At 51.8% G+C, this 25,599-nt stretch overlaps 1 protein-coding gene across 1 annotated transcript; it reads left to right on the top strand.

Moving 5' to 3' along the window:
* Positions 1-14,968: 14,968 nt before the first annotated feature.
* Positions 14,969-18,672, top strand: SOX9 (SRY-box transcription factor 9). The gene is made up of 3 exons (XM_004592949.2): positions 14,969-15,771; positions 16,728-16,981; positions 17,497-18,672. Exons 1-3 carry the CDS (start codon positions 15,341-15,343, stop codon positions 18,348-18,350), a joined length of 1,539 nt encoding a protein of 512 aa, XP_004593006.1. The 5' UTR covers positions 14,969-15,340; the 3' UTR covers positions 18,351-18,672.
* Positions 18,673-25,599: the final 6,927 nt, after the last annotated feature.

Here is a 25,599-nt window from a genome sequence, read left to right as displayed (position 1 = left end):
CCTCTCCCAACACCCAACCGGAGTAAGGCAAAGCTGTGGCTCTGCACTTGGGTGATGTCAGTGAGCTTGAGAAACGCCATCTCCTGGGCTCTTTCGCACGTGGGAATCATCTCTTGGGAGTCTCCGTTCCATCCAGGAGCTGTTTGTTTTGGATGCTAATCCCGGGACGCTGGGTGAGGTGTTAGGCAGACTGACCTTTCCTGTTTTCTGAGTCAATGATCTTAGATCACTAAGTCAGGTGCTAAGTGTTGAAAATTAAAATCGATGTGTGAGGCCTGCAAGGAGGTGGGAATAAGGAGGCTTGAAGGAAAGGTGACACTTGGTTTGGGATGAATCAAACAAAACCACCACAAACCTACCACATCCATCCTCATTGAGGGGGGGATTCGGTGTTTTGGGTATGCAGCCACACATGATGAACACTGCAAGGACTTGGGCCTTTCTGAGGCATTCTCCTTCAGAAAACACTGCAACCCCTACTAACTCCGAACCGTATCACCCTGCTATCCAAGCAATGTGTGTGTGTGTGTGAACCGAGCTCCCGGGGTATACTGGGATATTCCAGAAGCATCTCACCTCTCACCAGGTAAACATGTAGGGCACTGAGGGACCCACCAGTTCCAACCCCAAAGTCCTCTATCACACAATCTAAGGAAATGTCAGGTGTTTGACCTGGATCAGCTTGGTAAACCCAGCTCTCCCTGTAGAGGAAGCCAAAATCCCAAGCAGGTTGAGCCAACACCGCCTATGTGACCACAGATGCTCTGACAACACATCTTCTCGTTCCTACCACAGGAACCCGGCTGGCTGGAAAGCAACATACTTTTTAGACAGCGACACGAAATATTCCTGGGGCCACAAAAGTCTGAGGATTGTGACCTGCAAGATCCATGGAGTTTGCACTGACAAAATCAGCTTACAGGTCTCAGTACACATCATGACCATCCACTTAGGCACTGCAACATCAGAGAGCAAACTGTCCAATCTCCCACCCCAACAATAACACAATTTTCCTTCTATTTGACCAATTCCAGCACAGGGTCGAGACTCCCTCTGCTTCAACAACACATCAAGGCCAGCAGGCGCACTTCTCTGCTGCAAATCTACTTTGGCACATCAATTATGTGCAAAGCCTCTCAAGTCAGGTAATAAGATTGCATCCCTTGTGAATGTCCTACAATCTACACATGTGTTTCCAGAGGTCCATAGCCCACTCTTTTTCTCACAAGCCTGTTTTCAAGAAGAGATACTTGTTTATAAAAAAGAAATAAAAATATCCATTTTTTCTCTGCAAAAGCACACACACACGCTGCATAAAACAATTATTTATCTTGTGAGATTTACACATTAGTGTCAATATGAATATAATAGGCTTATCTAAATCTGCACTCCAGACACTTTCTTTTAAGGCTCCTATAGGACAGGAGGGGAGGGGAGGGGAGGGGAGGGGAGGGGAGGGGAGAGGAGGAGAGGAGAAGAGAGGAAGGAATGAACGGAGGAAGGAAGGTGGAAAAGAAGGAAAAAAAGTGAAAGAGAAAGGAAAACTTCAACACCCTCTTGCTACATTGTCATGTAACTTAGCAGGAAGGCCCTAGAATAAGCCCCTCTGAGAGGAACTCCAAGTCAGTCCCAAGCTATGGAAAGAAGGCCCAGAAGCAGCAGGATGGAGATGATCACAATACCTCCTTTCAGAAAGTGTGCGTAAGTTGGAAGGTAGGACTCAGTTCCCACCAGATAAGCAGTGGTGGGAGCAGTGGCAGCTACCATGGGGGAGGCTGGGGTCAGCAGGAGGGACCAGCCAGGAGTGTCCACACCAGAGCTCAGGCCTCAAGCAGACGATAGTAGGAGGAAAGCTCCCTATTTTTAGAAACTTCGAAAGGCTCTCCGCTCTTCCCAGGGAACTGGAAGCCACCAAGGCTTCCACCACAAGCAGAAGCCCAGTGCCTTCAGAGATGTGTCCATGGCCATTGTGGGATGTTTGCCATCTGAGGCTGTTCTACGGCACCAAGGCCAAGAGGCTGAGCTTGACAGCTTGAGTGAGCTCGTTGCTTAGTGTCCCTGCTCTTCTTACCTTGTAATTTAACCATTTCTAGTACACACAGCACATTATGGTATCCATAGAAACCTTCTCGGCCACAGACTTAGAACACAACTGTGACCAGTGTTGGGTCATGGGGAAGACGTCTGAGGCTGACTATCCAGCTATGTGGCACAAACATGTTGCTTTCCCCTGTTCCAGGTCCCAAGGTGGCGTTGCCTTGCTAAGGATCCCATAAACCAGGAATTAGGCTTCATAGTAACCCTGAGGCTCATAGGTCGGAGGACTTGCCTAACCTAGAATGAAGCCTCTCTCTGACACGTAAGAACAGTTGGGAGAATGAGGACGCACCACAGCACGCAGGTGCACTGGACCCTGTCTAGAGGTAGGAAGCTTGTCCTAAGCCCCTCAACCTCCCCACAGTCTCCCCTGCCCTGAATCACCCAGAAAGGATCTGAGCTCACATCAATCAAATGAGTAGTTGAACGAACTGATATGTGTCCCTTCATTATTTTATTGCTTTTTTTTAACATTCTTATTTATTTGAGAGGAAGTGAGACACAGAGAGAGAGCACCCAAATGCTGGTTTACTTTACAAATGCCTGTGATAGCTAAGGTTGAACCAGTGCCGAAGCCAGGCACACAACCCGGTTCTCTCATAGGCTAACAGGAGCCTGATTTCCTGAGCTAGAGTCAGGGACTGGGGTAGATATCAAACCCAGGAACTCCAATATGAGACAGAGAGATTTTGACTTTCAAGCTAAATGCCTACCCCTTTTATTCTTTTCTTAAAATTCTCTGTTCTCTTTCTTTATGTCAGGCATCCTTTAGTATCCTTGGGAAGTAGTTCCAGAACCTCTGTGAGCACCAAAATCCACAGATGTTCAAGCCCCTTCGATAAAATAGTATAGTTTCATCCTCCTATACGCGTTTAACATCTACTTTTTTAGATTTATTTGTGTGAAGGGAGGGAGGGCAGGGTGGAGAAAGACCTTTCAATCTTCGTTCACTCCCTAAAGGACCACAACATCTCATGGTTGGGCCAGGCCAAAATCAAGGGTCCCAAAGTTCCATCCAGGTCTCTCAAACACATCACCGTTGTCCCGGCTACTCAGGCCATCTTCTGCTGTTTTCCCAAGCACATTAGCAAAGAGCTGGATGGGGAAAGTAGCAGCCCAAACTGCAACTGGCATTCTGATCTGGGCTGAGGGCATTGCAAGTGACAGCTTAACTCACTGCACCACAATGCACACCTGGCAATCGGCTTTCGATTATTGGTGACACTGAATCCAAGGTATGTGTTACGTTCATAGTTGTTACACTATATTGTTTAGAGAATAGACTGCATCATTTAGTGCAAGTACAGGGTTTTGTTTTTTTTTTTTTTTCCCCTTCCAAATAGTTTCCATCTGCGGGTGAATCAGAACAGGCTGAACTGGAAGACCGAATGCACCCTCTGGTCAAAGTCCTTACTAATTGCCCTCGCTCTATCCTTTCCGCTTCCCAGCCAACTATCCAGAAGGAATTGCCAAAAGTGAAAAAGACAGAGCCCAGGTGAGTCCTAACTGCCTCTCCCAGGGAGAAAGCAGTTTGACAATAGCAGAAAGGACTCTGAAAGAGTCAGGGAAGCCTTCCATCCATCCCCCTGTTCCCCAGCAGATCCTAACAACCTTCTGCCCCACATCAGCTGCCTCTTGTCTTAAGCCAGTACAGCAAACTCCTTCCTCTTTGCTGTGGGTGACCGAGTTGTTAATATCGCCGTTCGCTATGCAACTGAAATGTGCCTACTCTCAAAACTTGTTTGAGCTGGAGGATTCTAATCTAATATAGCATGGTCTTTCAGGATTAGGGGACAAGCAGGAGGCCTGGGCTAAGGGGGAGCAGAAAGTGCAGACGGCACCCACAACCACATGGGAGCCACACCTCCCACAGCTCAGGCAAAAGGCAAGCTGGCCATTGAGATGTACAAACTCCACAGTGTCACTTGCCTCCCCGGCCTTTCTCACTGGTTGGCAACCGTGTATGGGGACTGTCACCTCTAAATATGAATTAACAGTATGGAATTCAGGCAAAACAAACCGAGAAGCAGGGCAACCGCAAGACGCAAATGATGAGAACATGGCCAGCTTGGAGGGGGTGGTGGCATTCCATTTCTGTTTAGTAGGGTGAAATAATTCCATGAATCTGCCTGAGCCGAGAACAAGATCTAATAAGGCTGCCACCTAACATGAGGACGAAATAAATCCCCACACTCATCAGAGCGAAATTAAGCCAAGTGATTGCTCTGAAACAAAATGAACCAGTGGGTCATTCGTGCAAGGCCTGGAGAAGTTCCCACGGAAAGGAAACAGCAAGAATAGAGGGCCCGTGCGATGTGCATGCTTCAAGTCCCGCTTTGTTCTCTTCTCTTCTGAGACAAAAGCGGCCAAACTCTGATTAGGGTAGAAGGGAGGAGATAAGAACAGAGATGTACTTCACAAAAGAGTAGAGTCCCCCCAGCCCTCCCCATCCCTGCCACTCACCCACCCCCACCCACCCAAAACACTAGATTCTGGACGAGAACAGTCACAATGCGGAGGCGTGGGTAGTCCGTTGGCTAAGCTGGCCTGATTCTGGCACAGGGAGCTCTGTTCCAAGGGCCGCATGTGGAATTCTGCATGTGCTTGGGGAGGGGCAGGCAGGCACAGACGCCAGGGATGCGGGATCCAGGGGTCTGCCTCTCCCATTAACTGAGTGACCTTGAGCCAGTGACGCCCTCTCTCCAGCACTTCTGTGGCTTCCCCAGGAGCAGCAAGCAGAATAATTTCCTTTCCCCTGACAGCCTCCTGGAGACAGCCAGGGAATAGAGCTGATGAGTGACTGCAAGGAATATTCATTAGCAACGGAATGATTGTTCTTAGCCGCAAATGGGAAGATACAGAAGCAGAGGAGTGTGCGTGCTCTAGGGTGATGGGGGGGCGGGGAAGGGCAGAGGAGACAAGTGGGAGTTCACCGGAAGGAGAGGGGATTGCGTAGATCCGTGAAGTGAGTCCAGGCAGAGGCTGGTTTTGGAGGGAGAGGGCCACAGTGCAGGTGGACATAGATAAAGCAAGGAGAAGATGGATTCCTCTGGACAAGCTGGAGACCAACCCCAGCCAGTGCACCGCCAGGTGCCACGTTTCCCGCAAGAGGCGACTGCCCCGGGAATGGCTTCCAGTGCTGATCCCTGACTGCCATGCATCACTCCACCCAGATGAGCAACAACAGGTTTCACCCAGCAGCAGCAGCAGCCAAAAGCTATGGCACTTGTGACATTTAATGAGGAAATAAATACCTCTTGGAATGAACTCCTCCCAGTCCAGCCTACCCCACCCTCCCCCAGCCAAGGCAGTGAGAGTTCCTGAAGGCAGTGTTTCTCCATTCTTGCTCTCCTCAATTTCCTCTCTTCCTCCTCCTTCTTCCAAATAATGTACAGTCTGGCTTAGGGGAAGGGGGCAAGCTGGATAATTTCATTTGGGGGACTGTGTCAGGTTGTTGGAGACTGTTAGGGAAGACAGTCCCCAAAGTGGTTGTCCTCCGACATTCATTTCACTCCCACTTTCCCATTAAATCCCAACCCACCTCCTCCTGGGGAGGGGTGCGGTTGGGGATGTCAGGCCCCGGGTCCATCTGGGAGTGATTAGCCGACAGATTTCAGGTAGCTCCAGCCACACGTGCAGCCCACATGACACCCGCTAAGTCCGTGCCCACAGCCCGCCTTCCCAAACAAACCAGAGAGCAGAGGGGCGAGGCGCCGCCTGCCTCCCAGGAGGAGCTGCAGAGAGCAGCCAGGTCATCACGGTCCCCTGGGCACCACCGCAGCCAACCCCGCCCATCATTCACTCAGCAGTCGGCTCATCTGTGGAACGACTGTGTCCCGTGCTTAGAAAAGCAAGCAAGAAAACCAGGAAGAGAAAAAAAAATTCTTTATGATCGTTGTATATTTGGGTAGCAAGGTCTGGGGTGATTGTTTTTAGAGCTCCTGATATGTTAGTTAACGATTTCACTTTGTGGCTTGATTGTTTTCTCAAAACCTGCAAATCCAGGCCAGAAATGTATAAAGATTACAATCTGAAAAAGGTTTATATGTGTGAAAATATTCTCCATAGAGAATCTCTCTTACAAGCAATAAGGCAGGCAGTGGGACCTTCAAAGAAGGTACCAGGACAAGGGCAGATTTCCAGATGTTATAGGCTGTCATGTACAAGACACATCTGGAGGAGAACCATAAGGACAGACAACTCAACAGCCAAGGTGTCCTACTATGTACCGGAGTAGCTGAGCCCCAACCATTAGACATACATTGCTTTGGCTAAATGTTGCCTTTCAGTCCCTCATGGAACGTTCATTCAGCGGAGTGTAGGTCACACATCAACCAAGCATGCAAAAACGACAACACTTGGTGTTTGTTCTCAAGGAGTGAGCAGCAAGCATCATAAATGATGGACAGATGATCACACAATCAAGGGGCCACCAAAAGGCTGTGAGAACACAGAGACCCCGACAATTCTCTCTTTCTTGAGGCCCTTCGGATTCCTTAGCATTTGAAGTCGATCCCCAAGCCCCTCTTAGGTTAAGAGCTTACTGGACCTTCCCAATAATGTACACCTTAGTCTGAACAAGTCTCTTATTTCCCAAAATAACAGCAGGTAAGGGCAGCTTTCATCTGGGAAAGACACTTTTACCTGAAAAGGGGTGTTACCAAGAAAGGATTTTTCCTAATGAAAAATTCAGGGGGGGAAAAAAACAACCTTGTTGATGCTGTATTCCTTAGATTTTTTTTTTCCTACTGAAACAAAATACCTGAGGCAATCAGCTTTGTGAATAAAGGAGGTTTATATTAGCTCACACTGCAAGAGGTCCATGCTACTCCAAGCCCAAGCAAGCCACCCCCGTTTGACCTCTGACCATGGCAGTCTTGCTGACAGAATCCCAAAGCAGCAAAAAGCATCGCACGGAAAGAAGCATATAATCATGGGCCCTGCTGAATCAATCTGATCCAATTACCTCCCAAGGGCCCAACCTACACCGCCACAACCAGATCACATCCCCTCACTCTGAGTGGCATTAATGTAGGATTTGGGGGACTGAATCCTTAACACATGCGCCTCTAGAGAACATTTAGCATTCAAACACAGCAGATGGAGAAAAGGTCTGTGCAGAAATCCAGAACTGGGGGAGGAAACTGAAAGAAAACCTAATCTTTTCTCCAAAACCACTCTGAAGTGTCAAGGTGCCTTAATTCCTACTTCCTGTTTGCCCAACGGAACCTCAGAGTGCCACAGTGGCACTGTGGTGCAGCTGTCACCTCTGAGCTCAGCCTCCCATGGGAGCACCAGTGCAAGTCCCAGCTGTTCCACTTCCAATCTGGCTCCCTGCTAACGCACCTGGGAAAGCAGCAGAAGCTGGCCCAAGTGCTTAGGCTCTGTACCCACCTGGGAGACCCGGAAGAAGCTTCTGGCTCCTGGCTTCAGCCATTGGGGCCATTTGAGAAGTGAACCAGAGGATGGGAGATCTCTCTGTGTCTCTTTAAAACTCTGCCTTTTGGATAGATAATTAGATGGTACATAGATAGATAGATAGATAGATACATACATACATACATACATACATACATACAATCTCATTTTCTAGATGTCTTGTTGCAGAAGTAAAATTGCAACACGGTAGCCTGGAAGCAAAAAAAGGGACAGGGGATTTTATTACATCTCTTTCAAATTCCCCTACACCACCCCAAGTGCTTGCTACAGCAGACCTACAACCCAGCTGAGCCCAAGAGGGAGAGTTGGGAGAAAAAGGCCCACTCTAATGTCACCTGGAACCCCTCAAACATCAGCTACCACAGAAGAGTCAGAATCCAGACTCGTTCAAGTGCCAGGAACACGCAAAGCAATCAATGGCTCTTGCTTTAGGCTAACCTAGGAGGGAAAGGGTATCTTGAGTCCTCACGGAACTGCATCTTCTTGGGAGATTTCCAGAGCCATAGAGTTTAGCCCATGCTGTGCTGGGCCCCTTGCCACTCTCTGCCCCACCCCACCAACTCCCCCCCAAGCCGATCTCTATGTATTTGGAAAACGATCTGGGAACTGTCATCACCACTCTGCCAGTTGGCAGGTGTTCCCCAAAGAGAAAGAAATGTACCATGCTACCAGGCCAGGGGTGGGCAGGGGACAGCTGGGTCAGCAAGCAGCACAGTGGCACCAGCGCAGAGCAGGAACGAGCCAGGAGAGAAGCTGCCTCCCAGCCCAGGACTTGGGGAACCATTCCTCCCTCACATCTCGCTGAAATTGCAAAGACAGGAGGCAGCTGTCTGTGACCTGGGGAAGAGGCAGGGGAAGAAAGTCTCAGGACATTCTGAGTCCAGAGGGGGGAGGCGGGGACAGGTGGACAAAGGTTCAAATGTAATGGAAGACAGACCTGCAGAAGCTCTATCAGCACAGAGGCACGGTTCAGGCCCAGAGGAAAACCTCAAATAATGGTCACCAGGTGGGTTTATTTGGAAGACGGAGTGACCAAATGGGAGGCGCACAGGGAGAGGGATAACAAGTGAAGGAAAGACAGCGAAAGGCATGGAATGAAAAGGGCACAGCCAGCCCTCTGTGCTGGACACTCCACAGCCACAGCTCCACTGCTTCCTCTAGAGTGGCAGGGGATCTTGTTATAACCACTCAGCCCATCTCCAGTCCTGTACAGCCTTGAGAGTGTAGTCACCCGGTTAGCTGCTCAGGAGCCTGCATAGGCTTGATGTAGTTGGGGTTCAAACTAACTCTCCATCTGGGGGTGCTGCCAGGGAAGTAGGCTTTGAGGAACATCTGTGCGGTGAATGCTAGGGCAGGCCATCTAAACAAGAGTGCTCCTAACCTACTCTCCTCTCCCACCAGGAATTGTCACACCGCCTTCTCTCTCTGCTGCCGAGAGACACATTTCAACTTCTGAAATGTCACTGCTCTCGGCCTTCGCCCCACCCCACCCCATCGTCCAGCCAACCTGGAAACTGGGGAAGAGAACGAAGACAGCACGGAAGGAAACTGCCTGCTCTGCCCCCACCGAGGAAAACACATTTTGTCCTAAAGTCAGTCACTGCAGCACTAAGATACACTGGGTCCTAAAGACTTGGGGACAGGAATAATCTTCCACATACATGCCTCCTCCCCCCCAAAAAAACTGTCCTTTCCTAACCAGTCTGAACTTCACAATCTGTCTGCCAACTGCTTAAGAGCCTCTGACATCAGAAAGAGATGGAGCCTTGAGAGAAGGATAGTGAAGAAAAAATTGAAAAAAGCAAAACAAAACAAAACAAAACAAAATCCTTTCTCTAAAATCCCTGGTTAACCTCTTCTTAAAGACGCATTTCCAATGGGGAAATCTCAACTGAACTTGAGCTGTGGTTATGCAACAAGGTGGAGGAATCCACCATGGTGGGAGGGTTTGGGGAGGGGTGGGGAGAACCCAAGTATCTATGTAACTGTGTCACATAATACAATGTAATTACTGAAGTTAAATAATAAATAATTAAAAAAAAAAAAAAGACGCATTTCTTTATTCAAAAGGCAAAAGCACGGGCGAATCAGGGAGAAGGAGAATCTTCCATCAGTTGATTTACTGCCTAAAGGGCCCCAAAGCCAGCAGCCAGAAACGTCACCTTGGTCTCCCCATGTGGACGACAGGGGCTCAAGCGTGCAGTGTTCCCAAAGAAACAAACTGGAACAGAATCAGAATAGTCCGGACCGGAACCAGCATCACCAGCTGTGATTTCACCTACTGTGCCACACCCATAACAGCCCCCAAAGGTGTGTCTATTCAGGTGGGTGGAGATTCCAGACCCCACTCCCCCTCCTTTCAAACAAATCCGATGGAATCTTTTGCAGCCTGTCTCTTACAGCCATGCACAGCGTGAAATTTGTTGAAAATAAACAGGAACCAGGCAGGAAGCCCAGTGGGTCCTCGGATTCTGTTGTGTCCCTCACCACCAAAATCCCACTCCCCCATGCCCCGGCGCTGCCAACACCCTCCTGCCATGGGAACAAGTGGAAGACAGACCCAGCCCTCAGCCATGGTCCACTGAGGCCTCTCCTTCTGGCCAGGGTGTGGGCAACCCAATTGCTTCTCAGGTCCCTGTCCCCATCTAAAGTGAAGCCTAGCAAACTACAACAGGAAGAACAGCTGAGCCTGAGTAGCAGGGGGAGGGAGAGGTAGAGGTGACAGGCACTCTGACCTGCCCCAGGGACTTCAGGTCACTCACAGAAGGACAACAAGCAAGGCATAGGTGCTGGGATCTGAATTCCCATGGTGACCCTGGGATCTGTGTCTTAGAAGCATTTCTCATTTTCCTGTGATTTGCTGGAGATAGTCGTAGAGAATGAAACATCTCTGCATGTCTTAGGGCATCTTAGAGGGAAGGACCTCACCAGGCTCACAAAGAAGATCCTCTCTGCAGACCACCCTCTGCCAGCCAGACCACGCCCAAAAAGGCTCAGGGGTGGGGCTTTCAGGGACATCAGGGCCCCAAACAAAGAGGTGATAGTGGGAAGCGGAGGAAGAGGTGTGGGAGTGAGTCTGCTCTCAGCTGAGGATCCTGGGGGTGGCCAGCTGCAGGCTGCGTGGAGTGCTGTAATTCTATCTTAAAGTCAATCAGGCAAAAAACACTTCCAGATTAAATAGTAATAATAATTTTTTTTTTAAAAAAAGGAAGGCAGGGGATTTAGGGGTCCCGGCAGTAGGGGTTCTGGGGACAATTGTGAGAATTCACACCGCAGGTGGTCCCTTTGGGGACCCAGCCCGTTTGAGAACCAGGCCTCCCACTCTCACCCTTACGTCTTTCCTGCTGGCCTCAGCAGCTGCTCCACCAGCCAGGTCTCTCCTCATTCATTCATTCTCTCTCTCTCTCTCTCTCTCTCTCTCTCTCTCTCTCTCTCTCTCTCTCTGGCTTGGTTCTGCACCCGCGGAGTGCCCCTTGTCACCCCACATCCCACAACCTCACCAGGTCACTGGGAAGGGTGTGGAAAAGAAGGCGGCAGGGAGGGGGTGATACGCAGTGGACCCCTCCACTCCTTTTGCCTGATAAAACAGCAAGGAGCAGAAAATCAAGACCCTCTTGACCTACTGGAGTGAGAGCTGCCCAGACTGCACAACCAACCTAGGACAACACGGTCACCCCTCAAGAGGGCGTCTGTGCCAGCAGAAACAAACAGTTGGGAATATTTGCTCCGGTTCAGGGGCGTTTAGGGGACCTGAGTTTAGATGGTCCTACGCTGTAGCGTTACCTAATTTGGACCACACATCCAAAAGTGACACTAATTCAGACACTTGGTGCGTCCATCGCCCACTCCCTTCCAGGGAACCCCTCGTGCGGAGCAAACTTGTGCTTAACTGGCGGGAAAGCACTGCTAAGGATGGGCACCGGGAGCCCAGAATGCAGGAGTGAGAGCCCCCAGGCATTGCCTTAAAGGGGCCGGTTCCCCACAGGCTGAAGCCCTCTGAACTGGTCTGGGATCACCTCTGCAGAAAACGCTTCCAAGGCTGACATCTTTGGGGGGCGGGGGGAGAAGCCCTAACTTTCACCCCAAGCAAACTCATCCTTTTGACACTGTCTCCACTTTTTCCGATAAGAGAAATCGAGGTCCTTAATTAGCCAACTCAAGAGGACCTCCTCGCCGGCCCGCACTCCATCCATCCCCAGCCCCACACAGCCAGAGAAGGCGAAAAACAGCCATCACCAACAGCTCTGAGCCGGCGCCTCGGCGCCCACTTGGACCCGGAGTGGACGTTGGCTGCCGCCGCTAGGGAAATTGAGCCGGGCGCCGGGCCGGATGCTGCAAGAGGGGGTAGAGGGGACCCTAGATCTTACTAGGTGCCCCCAGACCAGTTCCCTGGAAGATTTCCTCCCCGCGCAGCGTCTCCTCTTGGAGCCGCCGGAGTGGATAACCGAGCCTGACGGCCGTTCGAGGCGCCCTCCACCATCTGCCCTTGCCCCTAGCTCTCCCTGTCCTCCGCTCAATGCTAGGACCTGGCGTGTCCGCATCTCGCCAGAACCTCCAGCCTCGGTTTCCCGATCTGTAACCTGGACGTAGAGAGCGGGTTCCTTTCCCAAGGACTCTCAGATTCTCTTCTCCGGGACTATTGGGGTCTTCCCAGGTCCGAGTTAGTCACCTCTTCGCGAACCGAGCCCCGGAATGGGGAGGGATGGGGTTTGGGGGGGGGGGGAGTTCGCTGGGAACAACACAAGGAGGTTTTTGCAGAGATCAGGATCGACCCACTCGCAAATCGACGGTGCCTACGAGCCGGACGAGGCCTGATCCTGGCCCCACCAGGCTGTCTTGGCCCCCAGAGGTGCGGTGGTCTGGGTCGCCCGCCCCACTGGTCCGCGCAAAACGTGCACCTTGCGTGGCTCTTTCCTGGCGAGGACCGTATATAGAACTGCACACACACCAAGTCCCCCAACCCAGGCTGTCCAGAGGTGGACAAGCTCAGGGAGGGCGGTGGGGAACACAACTTGAAGGAAAATACCCTGCAGAGAGGAATCGCACCAGCAAAGCCCGCATCCCCCTAACCCCCCCACCCCCCGCCCCGCCTTGCGCCCCGGGGCCACCAGTTTCCCTCGCGCAGTTTCTGGGAGTTAGGGACAGTTTCTGGGCTTCTGCCGCCCCCTCTGGATGCAGCTGGACATTACAATCTGTTTCCCACTGTTTACTCCCAAGTTCTCAAAATCACACAAGAGGACACATTGCTCGCGTCCAATTCGCAGAAAACGTAGCAGGCACCGCAGAAGGTGTCTGTAAAAACGGCAGAGTGCCTCCCTCACCACGTGGCTTCCTTCAAGGCGTATTTACCTATGCGCCTGCATACCTTTTAAGCCATATTGAGCAGAACGGTCCAGCGGATCTGGAGGTGGCAATTACCAACGAACCTCCACTACCCTGGTGCCGATAAACATGAGCATCGCCATCAAACAGAGCTCAGGGCAGGTGGCCTGGGTAGAACAGCCCGCCGCTGCTCTCCTCCGACACCAGGTGCCTCTAAACCACACCACAACGCATAGCAATGCCCCCTCCCCGCGGACACAGATCTGCAGTGTGCACCTTACCCGAGGCTCTCTTCCGTCCAGGCAGACACGGAGTTTTTCGGACACATTTGGAGTAACCAGCAGGCTGCAGCAAGGAGGTCTCTGACCCGCTGCACATGCTATAGGGTAGTAGAGACACCCAATGCCAGTTACATTCGTTTAGAATAATTTTTTTTAATTATTTTAAGCAGGGTTGTACATTATTGCCTTTCCCTCTAAAAAATGTTGACCTCTTTCTCAAGAAAACGAGATTGTTTAAAACCCTCTAAGAAAAACATCTTGTAATGGTGTCTGTGCGTCCCAGAATGGGCCGAGAGGGGAACCAAGCCTGATTACTTGGTGGGCCGAATCATAATCATTTAATGGGAAGAGAACTTTTGCAAAAACCTCAAACACGAATGGGGGACTTAAAATTAAGTTTTTCCATGTTTGTGCGTTTATTTGTGTTTCTTCAGGTATGGAGCCCCAAAGCGACCAACACTTTTCTTTTTCCTTTCGGTCTCAAAGATAAGTGCACTGAATCCAACCTGGCTGGCTCTAGGTGGTTCGTGCACACGCAGATCTCGTCTGAAATGCGTGAGCGACACCTCGGCTGCTACCCCCTCGCACCCCGCCGCCCAGCACTCCCGGCCGCACGCGGGTGTGCAAAAGACCGGCTGAGGTCAAAACCCACCGCACTCCGCCTTTCCAGGTGCTCTGCAAAACGTGAGCGCGGTCCGCGGCAGGGCGCATCGGTGTGGCCTTGTGTAACCCAGGGACCGGCCTCGGCCACGCGGGCCCAGGACTGACGCCTTTGCAAAGGTCGATCTCCCAAAGCCAGCGCAGCTGACGAAGTTTGCAAGGGGTAGCTCCGCCGCTTTACTGACTCGGCCGGTAGGCGACGAGCAGAGCGTGCAAGTAGTCCCCGGGTTCTGGGAGCGTCGGAGCGGGGAGTAGGACTGGGAGGATTGGCGGCGGGGGTCGACGAGGGGACCCGGGAAGGTTTTGTGGGATTCAAAGTCCGGGAGGTGGCGCGGGGCGCCCCCCCTGGCGCCCCCTCCCCCTTGGAGCTCGAGACAACCGCGTCCCGGCCGCTGCAGCCACTGCCCGCCTCGGCCAGGACCGCGGCTCCGGTTTTCATTGATTCGGTGCGCAAGGGCTCAGCAGAAAGCTCGACCAGCCTCGCCGGCCCGGCGAACCGGAGCATGTTAATCTATTTCTACGGATTATTATCGAGGAGCAGCGGGTGTTGAGTCACCAAAACGTTTGCTTCCAAAAAGCCATTTCTAAACACTTTTTGGAGGCGGGCATTAGGCGCGCAAACCCGGCTACGCATTAAAAACCGGCGGCTTTTCCAATCCTGCAAAGTCCAGCAGAAGTCCCCGGGACATCAGCGAGCCAGAGAGCAAGGAAAAGGACTGGGGAGGGGGGGAGTTGATGGGGGCGGCGGGACAAGACGCGGGGGGGGGGATGTAGCTCTACTCTATACACACGCGCCAGCGCGCACGCACACTCACAGTGGCATACACGCAAAAAAAATATCCTTGGGGAGACGGCACCAACATTCTGACATTCCGAGAGTGCGGCACACTTACACACTTGGACGTCCCGGGTCCCCCACCACTCCCCCCGCTCCGCGCCCCCAAACACGCCCCCCGCCCCGCGCCCAGCCACCCCTGGGCTGCGCTCCCCTCCCCTCGCGTCTCGTCACCCAGCCCAGGGCCACAGCCTTCCTCCTCCCTCCCAAAATCGGGCCCAATCAGCTGCCTGCCAACCCCGGGACTGCCGCGCCGTGATTGGCCGGGCGTCCCTAAGGTGAGGGGGTAGTATTTATTAAAGCGACCCCGGGCTGGGAGTTGGAGAGCCGACAGCGGAGCTCGAAACTGACTGGGAACTCCGGCGACGCAGCGACTTGCCAAGTTCGCCCAGGGAGCTTTTTCTTTGTAGGAGGAGAGAAGAGAAGGGGTGCAAGCGCCCCCGCTTTGGCGCTGTCTTCCTCTCCTCCTCTCCTCTTCGCCTTACCCTCCAACCCCCATCTCGGAGCGGGCAGCTGCGGACTGGCCACTCCGTGACTGCCCTGGTGCTCGCCACCGCCGCAGCCGGGAGACGCGCCAGCCTCCCCCGCGGGAGCCGCTCGCTCCGCGTCCGGGCATCCGAAGGGAGAGGAGCCTGCGCCTCGAGTCCCCGAGCCGCCTCGGCTTCTCGCCTTTGCCGGCCACCCGCCCCCGGCTCCGGGCCCGCGTATGAATCTCCTGGACCCCTTCATGAAGATGACCGACGAGCAGGAGAAGGGCCTGTCCGGCGCCCCCAGCCCCACCATGTCCGAGGACTCGGCGGGCTCGCCCTGCCCGTCGGGCTCCGGCTCCGACACCGAGAACACCCGGCCCCAGGAGAACACGTTCCCCAAGGGGGAGCCGGACCTCAAGAAGGAGAGCGAAGAGGACAAGTTTCCCGTGTGCATCCGCGAGGCCGTCAGCCAGGTGCTCAAGGGCTACGACTGGACGCTCGTGCCCATGCCGGTGCGCGTCAACGGCTCCAGCAAGAACAAGCCGCATGTCAAGCGGCCCATGAATGCCTTCATGGTGTGGGCGCAGGCGGCGCGCAGGAAGCTCGCCGACCAGTACCCGCACCTGCACAACGCCGAACTCAGCAAGACGCTGGGCAAGCTCTGGAGGTAGGGCCCGGTGTGTCTGAAATGGGCGGGGGGGGGGCGACGCGGCGAGGTGGGCTGCGCAGCGGCAGCGGAGGCGGTGTTGCGCGCTGGCCAGGGCCACCTCTGCCCGCCCCGCCACCCAGCGCCCGGGAGTTGGAGTGCGGGGAGCGGACGGGGCGGGGGCGGGGGGGCGAGGTGGAACTTTGGCTCGGAGTTGAACTAACTTCTTGGAGTGCAGTCATGGGAGGCGGCGCGGGGTGGGGGCGGCCTTTGGGAAAGGTGGGGGCGGGGTGGGGGAGCTGGCGGGAGGGTGGGAGGCGACTTGAAGAAGACACGGGTGGGGGGGAACGGGGGGGGGAGTACTGCCTGGCTGCTCTCACGAGTCGGGGGTGGGGGAGCGAAGCCCGCTTTTCCTAACCAGGACTTCTTGCTCCTGGGCAGCCCCACACCCACCGAGTTGGAGAGAAGGGGGGGAGGCGGGTCCTGGAGGAGACCACTGCCAGGGACGGGGGTCAGGCGTTGGGGCCGCTAGACGCGGATGGGTCCTGGCGGTGGGTGGGGGGGGGGGAGATTGTTACTTGCAGCTTTGGGTGGTTTGGGTAAAGTTTTGTAAGGAGTGTCGGGGGAGCAGAGGGGGCTGCCTCAGTAGCAGAGGCGTTTAAAGCCGCAGCAGCGGGGAGCTATTTCCATCTCCAGGTTTCCAAAGTAGATGGGAAGTGGAGGGGGGCGGGCAATGACCGCTGCTCAGGTCTCACCGCAAGAACTGAACCCATTTTTTTTTCTTTCTTAAGAAAAGTTACAAAGTGCTGCAGAGACTGGGAAGCGGGGACCAGGCAGAATGGCAGGGGTGCTGTACGCGAGGGGAGCCCAGCGACCGGGGTCCCCCCCACCTCGCCCTTGTCGCCAGTGGCCTGACAGCTGGGCGTTTTTCACTGACCCCTCCCCTCTTTTTCTCTGCGCCCCCTTTCACCCCGCAGACTGCTGAATGAGAGCGAGAAGCGGCCCTTCGTGGAGGAGGCGGAGCGGCTGCGCGTGCAGCACAAGAAAGACCACCCGGATTACAAGTACCAACCGAGGCGGAGGAAGTCGGTCAAGAACGGGCAGGCAGAGGCCGAGGAGGCCACGGAGCAGACGCACATCTCGCCCAACGCTATCTTCAAAGCGCTGCAGGCGGACTCGCCGCACTCCTCCTCCGGCATGAGCGAGGTGCACTCGCCCGGCGAGCACTCTGGTGAGCGCAGGGGGGGAACCGCCTGGCTCTGCTCCAGGTCTGCGTCTGGGACCCTCTGCCCGGGTACTGGGGAGGGCGCAGTTGCCAAGGGCGCGCGGCCTCACTCGGGAAACCCGACCCCCGCCACTCGCTCGTGGCCACCCCACCCCCGCCAAGACGCGTACACGCTCCCACACATTGCCAACTCGGCCCCTCAAAGTTAGATTTAATTTTGCATTGCGAGGTATTACAAGACCTACGCCTCCTCTTCCTCTCTACTCCCCCTCCCCAAAAGCACACACAACCCCGTCCTAAGTAGCAGTTACTCTTTGGGACCCGCACGGGTAGAAGGGTGGACCTCCCCAGTTGAAGGAGGCTGCTGCTATGTACCTGCGAGTTAATCATTGGGCGACTAATCAACACTTTGGCCGAGAGGGAGGGTCCTCGGGAGGGGCCCTTGGAGCAGCCCTGGCTGATTTTTTTTTTTTTTTTTTTTTTTTTTTGTCCCCTTGCTTTCCCTCTCTCCGTGCGCGCAGGGCAATCCCAGGGCCCACCGACCCCACCCACCACGCCCAAAACCGACGTGCAGCCAGGCAAAGCTGATCTGAAGCGAGAGGGGCGCCCTCTGCCCGAGGGGGGCAGGCAGCCTCCCATCGATTTCCGCGACGTGGACATCGGCGAGCTGAGCAGCGACGTCATCTCCAACATCGAGACCTTCGACGTCAACGAGTTCGACCAATACCTGCCGCCCAACGGGCACCCGGGGGTGCCGGCCACCCACGGCCAGGTCACCTACACCGGCAGCTACGGCATCAGCAGCAGCGCCGCGGCGACTCCGGGCGCGGGCGCGGGCCACGTGTGGATGTCCAAGCAGCAGGCGCCCCCGCCGCCGCCCCCACAGCAGGCGCCCCCGCAGCCGCAGCAGCCGCAGCAGGCGCCCCCGCAGCCTCAGCAGGGGCCCCCGCCCGCGCAGGCGGCGCCCCCGCAACCGCAGCCCACGCACACGCTGACCACGCTGAGCAGCGAGCCGGGCCAGGCGCAGAGAACGCACATCAAGACGGAGCAGCTGAGCCCCAGCCACTACAGCGAGCCGCAGCACTCGCCGCAGCAGATCGCCTACAGCCCCTTCAACCTCCCGCACTACAGCCCCTCGTACCCGCCCATCACGCGCTCGCAGTTCGACTACACAGACCACCAGAACTCGGGCTCCTACTACAGCCACGCGGCGGGCCAGGGCTCCAGCCTCTTCTCCACCTTCACCTACATGAGCCCCGCGCAGCGCCCCATGTACACCCCCATCGCCGACACCTCCGGGGTGCCGTCCATCCCGCAGACGCACAGCCCGCAGCACTGGGAGCAGCCCGTGTACACACAACTCACCAGGCCTTGAAGAGGCCCCCGTGCGCAAGGCGATCCCCCAAGGAACCGAAGAAAGAAACAACCCCATCAGAGTTCCCTTGGACCTTGGTCCTTCTCTTTCTCTCTGTCCTCTCTGTCTGTCTCTCGTTCCTTAAAGACGTTGAAACGGAAGGTGACTGGTATCCACGTTCCAAGAAACACTTAACTTGTCCAGTGGCCAGGCCGCCCTCTGCAACTCTCCCCACGGGGAAGGAGGGAGCGTGGGGAGGCAGGCAGGTTGGTCCCGCCGAGTGAACGAGAGTGGATTTGCGCAGCTTTCTGAGCAAGCGAGAAGTGGGGTGGAGAGCGTGTTGACCCCCGTTGCTCCATCTCTCTGCCTGGTTTTGACTTTGTAATTATTTTTTAGCAGTAATTAAAGAAAGAAAAAGTCCTCTGTGAGGAATATTCTCTATTTTAAATATTTTTTAGTATGTACTGTGTATGATCCATTACCATTTTGAGGGGATTTATACATATTTTTAGATTAAAAAAATTAAATACTCTTATTTTTCCAACAGCTAAACTATCCGTAGTTGAACCAGCGTGCCCTAGCTTTTCTCGCAACCAGAGTATTTTTGTACAGATTTGCTTTCTCTTACAAGAAGAAGAAGAAGAAGAAGAAACAACAACAGCAGCAACAAAAAAGCTTTGGTCCCTTTAACCTCAAGAGAGACAAGTGATAGTTTCTGTGATGGGGTCAGTTTGGGCGGGAGGGGGTGAGCTTTGCTGAATTCCTCAGGCTTTCCGATCCAAGGAGGAGCTGCCTTAAAAACAGAGATACAGGCCTTATTCTGCGAATAGGAGAGAGTCCACACTAGTCTAGACGGCGCATTTGGTAAGCTTTATCATATATATATTATATATATATACATATATTTTTTTTTTCAAAACAAGAGAAAAGATAACCTTGAGCCTTAAAAACTGTGCTGCTGGAAAAACGCTTGCACTCCCTGGCAGTGCGTGGTCTCCTGTCTTTGGCAAGCCAAGGAGAAAATGTGTTTTGGGGAATGCTGTAGCAGCCAGCGAGTGCCCGCGCACTGCCCCCTGGTTGCCTGCAGGGCCCCAGGTGGCAACCAGATGCTGGAGCCGGCCCACTCAGCCTGACAGTCGTCACCTGTCCTCTCTGAACACCAGCAGTTAACCTTCAAGACATTCCACGTGCTAAAATTATTTATTTTGTAAGGAGAGGTTTTAATTAGAAAAAAAATCTTCCTTTTTTTTTTGAACTTACTTTCTTTAAAATAGGTTGTTGGAGCCTTCCTCATAGGGTATGGTCAACTGTTGTTAACTTATGTTCTTAACTGTAACCAGTTTTTTTTTATTTATCTCTTTAATCTTTTTTTATTATTAAAAGCAAGTTTCTTAGGATTCCTCATCCTAGATTTGTACAAATGCCTTACGTCCGTCCTATTTTCTTGTTTGTTGTTTTTGTTGAAAACAAACTGGAAATTTGTTGTTGTTTTTTTTTTTATACAAATGAGAGATTGCAAATGTAGTGTGTCACTGAGTCATTTGCAGCGCGTTTCCGCCACAGACCTTTGGGCTGCCGAAATTGTGAGTGTGTGTGCATGCATGCGGTGTGACACAAAACAATGTGTCATCAACGTTGTGTGCTCTCTGGCAGAGAGGGCGCAGGCGGGAGGGACGCGGCCCCCTGGCATCCCTGGTTTCCTAGCGACTGCTGTGACTACAGACTTGCAGGACAGCTTTTTAAAAAACAGCAGACTTTTTTTTTTATTTAAAAAAAAAAGATATATTAACAGTTTTAGAAGTCAGTAGAATAAAAATGTTAAAAGCACTCTTATGATATGGCATCTTTCAATTTCTGTATAAAAGCAGATCTTTTAAAAAAAAAACAATATTTCTGTAACTTAAGAAACCTGGCATTTAAATCACATTTTGTCTATTTAGGTAAGGTTTGCTTTGTGTTTGTGGTTCGTTTGTTTCACTTACCTGCCCTCCAAACCGTTTGTTCCTCTCTGTGAAACTTACCTTTCCTTTCTTCTTTTTCTTTCTTTTTTTTTTTTTTGTATATTGTTGTTTACAATAAATATACATTGCATTAAAAGCACCCTATGGATTTATTTGCGGGGTCCCGCCCGTTGTAAGGGGGATGCGATGCGCGCAGCGCGGAACAGATGGTGATGGTGCTTGCTTTCTGTGTGTCAGTCCTACAACTGACACGGAAGAAAACACCTGGTCTCCCGCAAACACCTAAGCAGAGGAAAACCTGCAAAGCACTACCCTGAAGGAGCCCCCGTTACCGACTCTGGTTTACACCCCCTCATGGCGCAGGGCGAAGTCAGTGGGACTATCAGACTGGAAATGAGCATTGTGTTAGAATGACAGAGGGATGACCCACTTGTCTGCATGGGATGTGGCTAAGTTCCTCTTAGGAGAAACGTGGTGTCCAAACGCGGAAGACCAGAGTCCGCATGCATGGGGCAGAGAGAAGCCTGTATGTCCTGTGAGCCCACAGAAGGATTCTCCGCAGAGACCAAAGCCCATTGTTGTTCCCTCCAGTTTAACTCCTTCTGAGCAGAGGCAGAAAGCATCAGAGAAGGAAGGCCTGAGCCTGTTTTCCTTGGCCTCCGTGAGATGGGGAGTTTCCAGGTTCAGAGAACCATTCAGGTCATTTTTCACTAAACAGATGAAATCACGCCTTCCCGCCCACCACACCACTCCCACGGTGACACCGTTGGGGAAGTGTCCCTGAGGAAGTCAGATCTGCCACCTGAGGCTGTTGGCCTACCTAGCAGGCCTGTGTGTGTGTGTGTGTGTGCGCGCGCGCACACTCACACACATGCATGTGACAGCTCACCAGGCCCTTGGCTCTGACCACACATTGTTGCTGCTTAGCGGATTCCTGGCTCGCATCCCACACCAGGATCATGGCAACCGGGAAAATGGTAGTTATCAAATCTAGGCCATGTTCATGCTCAGCCTCCTTTGCAAAGTCCTTCAGCAAGCCTTGATGGAGGGCCTGGAATCAGCGGGTGACTGCAGAGCCCTCCAGCCCCTCTAGACAGCGGATTCTGCTCCTTGTGTGTGCCCAGGCATCACCCTGTTCATTCCCTTGGCACCCACCATCTCTCCTGCTTGTTTCCTGCCAACACTCCCGGAATCCCTTTTCACAAGGCTCTGTGGTGATCATGGATTCATCTGTCTTCTTCGCTCCAATCCCTATGTTAACATCGACACACATCATCCTCCCAGGACCTCTCTCCCCCCTCCCAAATCTACAACTGTGTGCCCACCTATTCTCCCTTCTCCTAGAAATTAGCTCTTTTCCAAAGGCTGTGACCCCCAGCACCCTCCTTATTATGGGAGTGTACTGTTCAGATCCCCACCTGCTAGGGGATCCCAAATGCTTGGTGCTTTAACCATTTGTGCCTCAGTTTCCTGTTTTGCTGAAGATTTTACAATTCCTCCTGGATGTCACAGGGTTGCTGTCAAGGAAGTTTTTAGCAAGAAATAGTGTGGGAATTCACTCCATCCGACACACTGCTCCATATCCCAGCCTACCCCCTGTTCTTATGGCAGTCTCCCCGTGTTAGAATTTTGGGGAGTAGCACCCAGGAAACAAGGATTTTCCACAAGCTCACAACCTCCCAGGTATACAATGAGAGAATTCCTCAGAGTCCCACTCACTCCCATCCTCCACCTCCACCAGATTATGAAATATTTCAGAGGAATTTCTCTTCTAAATCCAAAACACCAAGCTTATCCCCCAGGGCAACAGCAACACACTGATGGGAGACCTAGGTACCTGAGAAAGGCCTTCAGTAGACCCAAAGTTATCTGTCGATTCGTATTGAGTGTGACATTTTTTAACACTTTTAAGGAAAAGAGGATTTTGTAAGCCAATGGAACTAAAGGCAGACTCCTTTAGAACCCAGCTTTTGGCCTGCTATGAGAGCAGAGTCACAGGGATTCGTTTGAGCTGTTTAATTTCCCTCTTGCTCCCTCCCACTCCATCCCTCACTTCCCCTCTCTATGGGCCACTGCAGCACCTTCGTGTTACGTTAATTGATGACCTCACTTAGCCAGAGATGACCTTACAGCAAGCAAAGGGCAAGCTTCCACACTCCTTTAAAACACAAGCTCATATTTTTAAATTTTATATTGCTTTTCTTAAAGGGTCTTCATTTAAAATAATTAGCCATATGAGTTGAAGGCCCCACAACCATGGATCTATCTGCCCATGACCTTCAGTGTTGGTTAGCAAACTGCAGCATCAGAGGCTGTGGACAAGATGGTTGACATCCAGTAGTTGCTTAACTAATACCAGCCTTTCAGTGTGAACAGGAACCTGCTGGTGTAACTACAAAAGAATTGACTAAGATATCTACCATAGCATTCTGCCACTTAACCTTATTCAAGTTCCACCTTGTTCTGAGACCCAAACAACTCTCATTTCTCAAGTGAAATTATCTAGTAGATAGAAGAGGGGTTGTATCAGGTAAGAAATGTCAAGCGCCTGTGCTCTCCATGCTTATCACTTTCCTCACCCCACTCCTTTTCTTGCCCTCCCTAGTCTTGTTCTCTTCTCCACTGCATTTTCTTAGGGTTTCTTGTTGACTCGGAGAGCCAATCCTGGGCCATGATGAGCACACTCCAACATTCCCAACCTGGGACTCTTTGCCCCTGGGTTTCTGGACCACATGCAACATGATCAGACAGCTTCAATCTGTACTCATTGAAAATAACCAGGTGACGTCATGATGAGCCTACCAATAGATTGATCCTTTGAGTTTTCTAGGTTCTAATATGGCAATTCTTCCAGTTGTCATTATACCATGCTGCCATGTTCCACTTTGAGAAGATTTTCACCCCTTAAGCTTTCCGTAAGCACTTGTTGAGATCCTACTATTGGATCAGAATTTAACAAGTGAGCAAGAAACACTACCTTCATGAACTTCAATTTTCATGTGGCATAAACAAATAGCCTGGTGTTTTGCTGTTTAAATGCCCTGGAAAAGAAAGCTTTATTAGGGCCCCCTGGGAGGCAAGGCACTGCCACAGGGTAGTTGATTGATTGGGGAGTGGCTTGGGTGAGAACTTGATGAGCTCTTTTTGCCTCTCCTGGTCTTTCTCCATTTTCAGTGACAGCCCCTATTTACATACACGCCATCCCGTTTGCTCATCCCTTGGCCACTTCCTCGTGCTCTCTACAGTAACCCTTACGTTGGTATTTGCTTGTGGACGAGCCAGGAATTCACATATCCTCTTTTTCCTGGAGATCCTTTGAAAATGTTCCAGTCAGTGCCTGATATCCCAAAGTGCCCCTTGATCTCCAGAGATTTGGTTAGATGTACCCCCGCAGGTTTGCAGACTCAGAGGTCAGGGAGGTACGTTTAGCTGTACTATTCAGGCAGAAACCTCTAACATCACACCTTCACTGTTCAAGCCTCTTTCAGAGCACACACCCTGACTGACAGCTCACTCTGCTGCCATGGAGATGTTCAATTATGGAAAACACTCATCTCATTTGGACCCTACGGTCCAAGAACCTGCGTAGCTACACCAGGATGGCTGGGTCTTTCTCACAAATGAGAACCCTTTAACTCCTTGCACAATTTTCCAGGCTTGTTGAAGTCTTTCTCCTTAAGACTTTTTACCTCTACTACAATTCCCAAACCCTTTTGTGTCTTGCTATTCTTCGAAGGTGCTTCACTTAGATTTTCACCCCAAGACTTATTTTTCAGGACTCCTGCCACAGCTAGACACAACACAAATACAAACAGACTTTTAATTCTTACAATTAGAAGTACTGGTTCAGTTCAGATAAATTTAAGTTGTGTTAGCTCGTGCAGTGGCCAAATCACCCAGTTACGGTGAGCAATTGCTCTCCTGTCCTACAGTTGTGCCATCGGCTTTTTTTTTTTTTGAAACCTATTACCAAGTTTCATATTTACCCAGTTTTGACTGAAATACGACATATGCAAGCAGAATGGCAGGCAAAAGAGGAAAAGGAATTTACATCACTGAGCCCTTCCTTTGCCAGGCCCTGTGACAGATGTTTTATATGCGTGATCTCATTTAATCCATTTAATAACCCATAGAGACAGGTGTTATTATTACAGTTGTAGAGAGAAGAAAACGGACGCTCAGAGAGATTTAGCAATTAACCCACGGTCACATAGCTAGTCAATAGCACAAGCAACTTGCTTAGACAGCCACTACCCCCACTCCTCAGTTTACAAAATAATAGATCAAAATAGAGGTCATAACAAAGAAAGAATAGATGGAGAAACGCAACTCTGATATTGTAACTTGTATCTCAGGAAATCTCTTAAAGCAAAATCTGACCATGATATCTCCTGTTCACAATGTCCCACTTAAAATCTAAATTCCTCACGGTGAGGTTCAACTGCCCTTCTCCAGGGGTCAGCAAACTATGGCTCACGCACCAAATCCAGCCCATCACCTGCTGCAAGAAAGAATGCTTGATCGACACAAAGTCACGTCCACTAGTCTACACGTTGTCTGCATTCTTTCCTGCCATGATGCAAGGTTTGACACTGTGGCTGACAAAGCCCGGAATCTTTATTACTTGACCTCATTATGGAAAAGTTTGCTGACCTGTGTGGCCCTAGACAACCTAGTAAGTTCTACCTTGTTCTGGCCCCTCACCGCTTGCCACCACTCTGTTCATTGCTCAGCTCTCAACTCCCACTTCTTTGGTTTCATTCTCATGTTTAAGCTCGTTGCTGTTTCAGGGAAGTGTATTTACTGCTCTCTTGACAGCCAAGCACCCTTCCTGTCATCTTGCAGATCCCAGCTCAAAAGTCACCTGCTCCGATGGATCTTGTGTGTCCATCCTGGACACACTGCTCCATACTGTCAACGTACCAGTCAGTGTCTAAACTACTATTCCGTGTTGTCACAGGGTCACTCCCAGAAATGATGTTTGTCATTTATGTGTTTGTCTTCTCCAACTCAACTTGTAGATCTTGTCTTGACCCCAACTTATCTCTAGTTCCTAGAAGTATTTAAGTTCAATGTATATGCATTACTAATGGATCGTGGATACATCAAGTCAGTTTCATGTTCAGATCCTCAGGGCTGTGATTTTGCCCCAACCTGCCGAGTGTTCACTAGGGGAGGGAGGAGGTCAGGGGTGAAAGTGTTCCCTTCGTTTTCAGAAAATAAAATTTCATTTCATGAATGAAAATGTCTCTCCCAGGAAATGCCTATACAGGCTCAGCATTAAATCGTCTCAACTCACGATCCCAAAG

The sequence above is a fragment of the Ochotona princeps genome, chromosome 17, assembly GCF_030435755.1.
Source record: "Ochotona princeps isolate mOchPri1 chromosome 17, mOchPri1.hap1, whole genome shotgun sequence".
Classification (NCBI taxonomy): domain Eukaryota; kingdom Metazoa; phylum Chordata; class Mammalia; order Lagomorpha; family Ochotonidae; genus Ochotona; species Ochotona princeps.
The sequence above is the reverse complement of the archived record's forward strand: the minus strand, read 5'-3'. Positions and strand labels throughout refer to the sequence as shown.

Coding starts and splice junctions, on each gene's coding strand:
- SOX9 (XM_004592949.2), top strand. CDS start 15,341: ATGAATCTCCTGGACCCCTTCATGAAGATGACCGACGAGCAGGAGAAG. Junction 15,772..16,727: donor ACGCTGGGCAAGCTCTGGAG/GTAGGGCCCGGT, acceptor TTCACCCCGCAG/ACTGCTGAATGAGAGCGAGA. Junction 16,982..17,496: donor CTCGCCCGGCGAGCACTCTG/GTGAGCGCAGGG, acceptor CCGTGCGCGCAG/GGCAATCCCAGGGCCCACCG.